Genomic DNA, 9307 nt, shown 5'->3' on the forward strand with positions numbered 1-9307 from the left:
ACTCTTACCTCTTTTGTCTTCCCCTCCCACATAATTTATAATTGTTTTTCTTAGTACAGACATTGCTTAAAAAGAACAGATAAAATAATTTAAAAATGAAAAATTCCAAAGGAATAAATAGGTTGTTTTTCACACAAATGGAACAATTTTATTTTCACAAGTCTTTATTCTCTCTTAAACATACATAATCATTAAAAAAAACCTGCCTTCTACTTTAGTCTCATTTTAAACTCCCAAGTCAGTAATTCAGATCTATCTTATTAAATGACAATTGTAATTAATCCACAGTCCAAAAAAAGGCATAATTGGGCTTCCTATTAGTGTACATTCAGATAATAGCCTAATTCAAGTTTGTATTATGCCAAGTTGATACAGAACTCAGGGATGAGAAGACCTACTTAATAAAAGTTCTATTTTATTTTTTTTTATTTTGTGGGACTGTGACAATGATAAAGTATTTAAAATTTTGAGAAAGATCAATAATGCCCTTTGGCAGTGTTAAAAAATTGAATTCTTATGAAGTTAAAATTCTTCAATTTAATAGATCTTTGTGTACTTTCTTAAATATAGGACCCAAGATGTCTTCTCCTACTGAAGAAGAAAGTGGTTCAGCAGACCAACCTCTCAAAAATATAGAAAATGAGGCTCCAAATGACTGTAATACAGAGGTAGAGCCTTCACTTGTTAATCCCAATACGTCTGAAGTGGAAACCATCCCAACCAACACAGAGCCAGGCACAGCAAACATCCAAGAAGAACATGCTGTTCCTGAAGCAGCAACAATTGATAAGTCTGAAGTACAGAACACCCAAGAGGATTCCCAAAAAGAAGATTTAAGAGAAGAATCCCTCATAGTTCAGATTCCCATTCCTAGGAAATGGATCCTTTTTATTTCTGGATTAGGGAGAATTACCAATCTGAGTATCCAACTAGGAAAAAATGATAAAAACAATCACTTAACTGATAGTGCAAGGTTCTACTCAAGAAAAATAGAGATAAAAGTAAGTGATTTATGTTATCACACCATAAATTACAAAATGCCTTTCCAACTCTCAACTTCATGGAGAATTCCATTCATTAGCAATCATGAGATAAGAAGAATGATTCTCCGTCTGCTATGTAGCAGACATTTCTCTCAGGCCATCAGACGTCAAAATACCACATGGGTGAAACAAAAATATATAGCATTACTTCCTCGTCCAAATGCTCTCACTCAAGGCGAGAGTGCCTTACTATTTGGAAGACCTTTGAGGATGTACTACCAGCAACCCCTCACTGACAGAATAGCAGCAGGAAAAGTTTTCAAGTCAAATGCTAGTAAAGGGAAAGGTGGAATCCACATTTTTGTGAGGCCTGTGTTCTATGTCCCACGGGCCCACGTTCGAAATACATTGGCTAGAAAAACTTTTGGGTATCATTTGAGAGCTCATCGTAACATAAGGGTTGTGATCATAAACATAAATAATGCCTGGAAATACCTATGTCCCATCTGTGGGAGTAGCTTCAACAATTTAGCTGAATTTAGAGCACATTCCTGCAACTAACTTAGGAATTAAATAAAATCAGGATGAAATTTAAAAGTAAAATCTTAAAAAAAAAACATAATTCGGCTAACAATTTGAGTCCAAATTTCTTAAACATGTTTTACTAGTGTTAGATGGAGTTACAGAATGGAACATCAATTACAGCATATAACACCTTTGAGAAGAGGAAACTTTTGCTTATACTGTGTTACTACAAAACCAATCATCAAACCATCGGATCCTTGATCTATATTAAATTAGCAGTTGAACAAAAAAAAGTTTGTGCTTTCTTATATTTCTGCAGATAAGAACACTGTCAGTATTATCGAGTTACAAATCTACAGGATCTTAACAACAATAGCAAACATTGGAGGGCTAACCAAAGTCCTTCTATGTGCTTCTAGAGACTGCTACATTTAATGTAAAACATGTTCTCTATAAATTAAATAAAAATCATTTTAAAGTCATTCAGAATTCCATTGTATGCTTATAAGTAGATAAAAATTCTATACCTAGAAAAATTTTCAAGTGTCGTAAATGTCATATTTAGATAATAATTTTGATTGTTCAAAATAAAAATTAAACTCATAAAAATAAATAATTTCATAGAGGTGAAATAATTTGATATATAAGTGAATAGATATTAAAATGGTGCCATACAATTTAAATCATTTTTTCTTGAAGTTACCATTGCCTACCATCAACACACAAATTTTACACGTCCATATATATATATATATATATATATATATACACACAAGTATACACATTTTTAAAAGTTCTTTGTTTTCCTACTTATAGCTCAAACTTTTGCACCTCTTCTTTCATAAAAATTAAAGTAGACTCCATAACTACATTTCTCCATCAACATGCTTATTGGTTAACCATTACTTGTGAAATGCTATGCTAGGATAGTTGCCTTTGTTTGTTAATCACAGTAATCTTACATGTGTTCATTTTTATGAAAAAATTAAATGTACAAAGACAGTTTCCAGAAAATTGAGTAACTTTTCCAGGTCACATATTTAGTAAGCATATAATATTGTTATCATATAAGAATATAGTATATAGGGGCCAACCTGGTGGCTCAATGGGTTAAATCTCAGCACTATGAAGCTATCAGCAGCCACTACAGCACAAGTTCGATCCCTGGCCAAGGAGCTACCCACATGGTGCAGCAGACCCCTCCTGTCTCGCCCGCTGCTCCCCTCAGCAGTGCACATCAGTACATCTGCCTGTTCTGCTCCCTGCTCTGTCTCTGATGAATCCTCTCACACCCCTGCTCCTCTGGCCTATATCCCAGCTCTTGTATGCATAAATAAAAAAAAATAAATCTTAAAAAAAAAAGAATCCAGTATATAATCCTACTCAGTTTGGCAGCACCTCCCAGCAGACTGGAACCTAGCCTGGGCCTTGCAATGCCTTGTTCTATATTGGGGACCCTTAGCTACCCCCAAGGGAGCACCCCCTGAAAATTGAGTGGTGGTTCCTCAAAATATTCAATACTAAAAATGGATCTACCATATGATCCAGTGTTTTCACTTCTAGGAACCATCCCAAAGAACACAAAAACACTAATTCGAAAGGAAACTTGCATTCCTATGTTTATTGCAGTATTATTTACAATAACTAAGATATGGAAACAAACTAAATTACCCAAAACAGATGAATGGATCAAGAAGATGTCATATATACACACAATGAAAGACTACTCAGTGATCAAAGATGATAAATTCATGCCATTTGAAGCAACGTGTATGGAGCTGGAAGGGATTATGCTAGCAAAATAAGTCAGAAGGAAAAAGAGAAATATTGGATGATTTCACTTATATGTGGAATATAGAGAAACTGAACAAAGGTTCAGAAAAAAAAAAGACAAAACTTGCAAGGTGATATAGATCTGAGGCTTAGAGTAGGGTAGGGAGAGTGAGAGGGGTCAAAATAGGGGAGGGAAGACCACAAGTGACCATGGTGATGGATCATGGATGACATGGTGGTGAGAGAACTGTGGCGACTACACACCTGAGCAGGGAAATCAAATACTGTACAAAAATTAACAATGATGCAAGAAAATAAGTATATAAATTTAATTTAAAAATATAATATAACTGCAATTTATCTTAATGGGTGGTTTTTTGCACATTATACCTTATTTAATCAATATGTATGCATGGAATGACATATAGAATTTTTCTAGACCATAGAGAAACATTATTACAGAAGTTCTAAACTCATAAAATGAAGGTTATTTTGGCTATATATTTAAAGCATGTCAATTTTGTTCATCTGGAGGTAAATTTGCTACTTTCAGAAACAATTATTCAATGTGAAGAAAGAATTATTGTGAACAAATAAACTAATTTAGACAATGAAGGCAACTAAATCAAATGTTTCTCTTTTAAACAATACACACGACTTTGCTTTTTAATCTCATTAATGAAAATGAGATATGAAATACAGCTTTGTAAAAATATAACCCATCAGGTAGATATTAATAAAAATAAAACAATGTAACTATTTTGACCTTCATTTTTGCTGGGCATAAAATAAAAATTAGAAATGAATTTAAAAACTATGTTTTATCATTGTCATTTTATCAATAGAATCCACATTTTAGCTGGAAAATTTTAACAACATTTGAAAACAATTTAAATATAGAGCACTGTAGTTAAAACGGATATTCTTCACATTTTTGTTTTAAATGCAAACAAATCTGTTGAATAAAAATTTCAGAGATGACTATGTGAATCAGAATTAAGACTAAATAATGAAATCAGAAAAAATAAAATAAAGAATCCTAGCTACAGGGCCTCCCCGGTGGCGCAGAGGTTGAGCGCTGGCTTCCAAAGCTGCCTCTGTGGCGCCGGTTCGATCCCCGGGATGCCCAAGGGATGAGGGTCCCACATGGCGTGCAGACCTCTCCTGCCGCCCGCTGCTCCCCTCAGCAGTGTACTTCGGTCCTTCTGCCTGCTCTGCTCCCTGCTCTGGCTCTGGTGAATTCTTTCACTCTCCTGCGCTTCTGACTGTACCCAGTGTTTGTATAAATAAATGAACGAATGAATGAATGAATGAATGAATGACTAAATAAATGAATAAAATCTAGTTTCTAAAAAAAAAAAAAGAATCCTAGCTTCATTCTGGATTATTAAATTCTATATGGAGGGAAGCCAAGCTTTTTTCTGGAAATACATGAATGAATAATGTAGTTTAATGTTTTAAAAGATTGAGTTTTCTATCTTTAAATTTTTATAAACTAACAACACATCACTGGTGTACTTATTTTTTTTCCTCAAAGATACAGGTGCATTTTATTCCTTTATTATTACATGCATTTTATTCCTTTATTGTATTTTATTCCTTTATTATATACATGCATTTTTTCCTTTATTACTGTATTAGTAATTTTCATAATTCCTTCACAGAACATATTTTAAAATGCAGGTACAGGGTAATATATTTATTTCATATATAAATAGTAATGAATATTCATAATATTACATTGCATTAACATCATCAGGACCAGTAAATTATATTCCCAACACAAAGTAGAATACATTTTTAGAATGAATAAGCTTATATAACATGAAGATGACATTATTTTACCATATTAATGCTCTCAAATTTGTACATGTTACAATTTAAGTGTTTATTCTTACACTTTATTTCAAAAGTGCATCTTACACCAGTTTTCTATTTTCCTCATATTTATGCTATCAGTGTGTTGAACATTTCTTTGTAAGTTATGTTTGTGACATATATAATGTCAAAATGTACAGGTTTTTAAAGTAATCTATCACATATGTGATCATTTTACTTGAATTTATGCAAAATTCTTAAAAAGTTAAAATGAAAGCATGACAAATATTTCAGGAAATCTTGTTCAAATTATAATCAAAGTGAGTTAACAAGTAATATCTGAATTCACTCACTTTCAGTGGGCAGATTTAGTATAGTGTCTAACACCTTTCATTTTACATAGAAACAAGTTTAAATGACTCATTTTAATATATAGAAATAAAGGGTCTGACAGTGTAGGCATCCCAAACGTTTAATTTTGAATTTGTTCTTGCATCAGAGTTGGAAATGAAAGCTCCCAAACATTGGAATTACACTTTAAGAATCCAGCCCTATAGACATTCATATTCAATAAAACATTTCAACTTTAAGCAGACTTCTATTTAACCCATGAATGAAAAAATTATATATTTATTTATTATATATATATACATATATATATATATTTATTTAAAAATGTTTTCCCTCCACCAGAACACCCATGCCCAGACTCAATCTGCTTCCCTCCCCCATGTCTTCCACCTTTTTCTCTTTTCCCTCTGGTAGCCATTATCTTCTTTTTGAGTTCAAATTTTTATTCCTTCTATTGTTTGAGTGTAATTGTGCTTTGATATTTATATTCCACACATGAGGAAAGCCATCCAGAATTCCTTCTTTTTGACTGATTTCACTCAAAATAATCATCTCCACCCATGTGTCCCAAATGCCACTGTTTCATCTTTCCTGACAGCTGTATAATATGCTGTTGAAGAGCATTGCTTTGGCACCATGATTTGTCAATTTTGAGCAGTGATTCTATGAACACAGGTGTCAATAGACTTTTTGTATTAGATTTCCATGTTATTTGTATAAATACATTATAGGAGTATTGTTGGCTCATCCGGAATTTCCATTTTTATTTTCTTGAAAAATTTGTTAATTTCATGTTATTATAAGGGACATTGCCGCAGGGTGAGGTGGTACGTCAGTGATGTTTTAATTTGTATTTCTCTTATAATAAGTGATGTTGAACATTTGTTCATATGTCTGTAGGCCATCTGAAAGTCATCTTTAGCAAATTGTCTATTGAGGTCCTTTGCCCTTTTTTTAAATCGGGCTGTTTCTTTCTTTGATTTTCTTTGTCTAAGTAAATTTGCAAATTTTGGAGATTAACCCCTTGTCAGATGTATGTTACGCAATTTTTTCCCCATTCTGTAGGTTGTCTTTTAGCTTTTGTGATGGTTTCTTAAAAACTTTTAAATTTGATATGGTCCTACTTGTTTACTTTTGCTTATTTTTCACTTGCTGTTGGGGTTGTATTCCTAAAAACATCTTTGTGGTAGATGTCCTGTAATTTATCACCTATATTACCTTTCAAATACTTTATCGTTTCAGTTCTTATGTCCAGATCTTTAATCTACTTTGAATTAACTTTGTGTAGGAGTTAAATATAGCTCTTACTGTATTTATTTTTTTGCATTGGCAGTACATGTTTCCCAGAACCATTTATTATAAAGGCTATTTTTTCTTATATGGCCATGACTCTTTTTTTGAAAATTAAATTTCCATATTTATAATGGATTTATCTCTGGACTTCCAATTCTCTTGCATGTGTTTGAGTTTATGTTTTTGATCCAGTGCATACTGATTTGATTACTGTTGCTGTATAATATTATTTGAGGTCAGGAAGTGTGATGTCTCCACTTTTCTTTCAAGATTGTTTTAGCTATTCAGGGGCATTTTGGGGTTCTATATGAATTTGATGATTGTTCTATTTCTTTTTTTTAATGTTTTTTTATTTTTTTTTAATAGAGGCATGTTTTATTTATTTATTTATTTGTTTGTTTGTTTTGTTTATACATGCCCTGGGTACAGTCAGAAGTGCGGGAGGGTGAGAGAATTCACCAGAGCCAGAGCGGGGATCAGAGCAGGCAGAAGGACCGAAGTACACTGCTGAGGGGAGCAGCGGGCGGCAGGAGAGGTCTGTGCGCCATGTGGGACCCTCCTCTGGTGGCCGGGGAGCAGCCAGGGATCGAACCAGCGCCGCAGAGGCCGCGGGCAGCTTTGCAACCCAGCGCTCAACCGCTGGGCCACCGGGGAGGCCCTGTTCTATTTCTTTTTTAAAAGTCATTGGTATTTTGATAGGTAATGTGTTAAATCTACAAATTGCTTTGGGTAACATGGCCATTTTATTTTTTTTAAAAGATTTATTTATTTTTATACAAGAGCTGGGGTACAGGCCAGATGTGTGGGAGGGCGAGAGGACCCACCACAGACAGAGCAGGGAACAGAACAGGTAGACTGAGTAAACACACTGCTGAGGGGAGCAGTGGGCAAGACAAGAGAGGTCTGCTGTGACATGTGGGTAGCTCCCTGGTCGGCCGGGGATGTACTTGCACTGCTGAGGCTGTATATAGCTTCACAGTGCTGTGCTTAATCCCTTGTGCCACCAGGGAAGCCACAATTTTGTTTATTTTTTCAAAGATACAACTCTTTTTCACTGATTGAACTGTCTTTTTGTTTTCATTTTCATTTATCTCTTATAATTTTTATTATTTCTTGCCTTTACTGATATTTATTTATTTATATATTTGGTGCTTTCTTTTTCTGGTTTCTTTATCTGCTGAGTAAGATTGGTAAATTGAGATTTTTTTCATTTTTTTTTTAAATGTGAGACTTTTGCTATAAACTTCCCACATATTACTGATTCAAAAGCATCCCATGGGGTCTGGTAACTTATCTCTTCATGTTCATTAGTCTCTAAATACTTTCTTATCTTTTCTTTAATTTCTTCATTGACACTAGAGTTGTTCAGAAGCATTTTGTTTAATCTCCACACATTTCAGTTTGTTGAAGATTCATTTTATGTTCATTTCTAGCTCAGTAGTATTGTGGTCTGTGAAGATACTCATTGATATAATTTCTATTTTTTGTATATTTTCTGAGACTTGTTTTATGTCCTAGCTTATGCTCTAGTCTTGAAAATGTCCTATGTGCACTGGGGAAGAAAGTGTATTCATTGCCTTTAGGATGAAAAACTCTATGTCTAGAAATTCAGCTGACCTAATACTTCATTTAAGACCTTACTTCTCTGCTAATTTTCTGCCTGAATGAAGTCTCATTTTGTGTCAGTGGTGTGTTGAAGTGCCGAACAATTATTGTATTTTTGTTGATATGTTGTTTTAGATCTATTAATAGTTGCTTTCTATAACTAAGTGCTCCTATATTTGGAACACAAATATTAAAGTGAGTTATGTCTTCTTGGAGAGTTGTTTCCTTGATCATTGTATCATTATATTGTGTCCATTTTGGCCCTGAGTACCTTTTTTTATTCCTTTTTATTATATTTTCAAACAAATATATATGAGACACATATATATGAGCCACGCATAGTGGCTCAGAAAAGAGTATGAATTAGTCACACTGGCACCTAGGGCTCAGAAAAAATGAACTGTGCTCTGGACCTGAGTATCTTTATTTTTTTTTTAAGATTTATTTCATTCATACAAGAACCGGGGTACAGACCAGGTGCGTGGGAGGGTGAGAGGATTCACCAAAGACAGCGGGGAACAGAACAGGCAGACTGACAAAACACACTGCTAAGGGGAGCAGCAGGCAAGACAGGAGAGGTCTGCTCGCCATATGAGTTGCTCCGAGGCCGGCAGGGATCAAACCGGCACTGCAGAGGCTGCGCACAGCTTCACAGCGCTGTGCTCAACCGCCTGTGCCACCAGGGAGGCTCCTGGACATGAGTATCTTTATTAGTTGGAATTCTACCTTATCAGAGACAAGAAGTTCCTGATTTACTCCTTCTGTTAACATGTATGACCTTATTCCAGCTTATTATTTTGAGTTTGTCTTTGTCTTTCAGTTTCAAATGAATCTGTTATAAACAAAGTATTTATGACAGGAAAATTTGCACCCACATTGTTAGCCTATATCTTTTTAATGGTGAATTCAAACCATTCACATTTAGAGTGATTATTGATATGAACTGTTTATTATCAGTT

At 34.3% G+C, this 9307-nt stretch overlaps 1 protein-coding gene across 1 annotated transcript; it reads left to right on the plus strand.

The window, feature by feature from the left end:
• Positions 1-578: 578 nt before the first annotated feature.
• On the plus strand, positions 579-1544 carry CPXCR1 (CPX chromosome region candidate 1; the record flags this gene model as incomplete). The annotated part of the gene is made up of 1 exon (XM_084258945.1): positions 579-1544. The coding sequence occupies one exon, from the start codon at positions 579-581 to the stop codon at positions 1542-1544; it is 966 nt and encodes a 321-aa protein (XP_084115071.1).
• Positions 1545-9307: the final 7763 nt, after the last annotated feature.

Source organism: Talpa europaea (genome assembly GCF_964194135.1).
Source record: "Talpa europaea genome assembly, chromosome: X".
Taxonomy (NCBI): domain Eukaryota; kingdom Metazoa; phylum Chordata; class Mammalia; order Eulipotyphla; family Talpidae; genus Talpa; species Talpa europaea.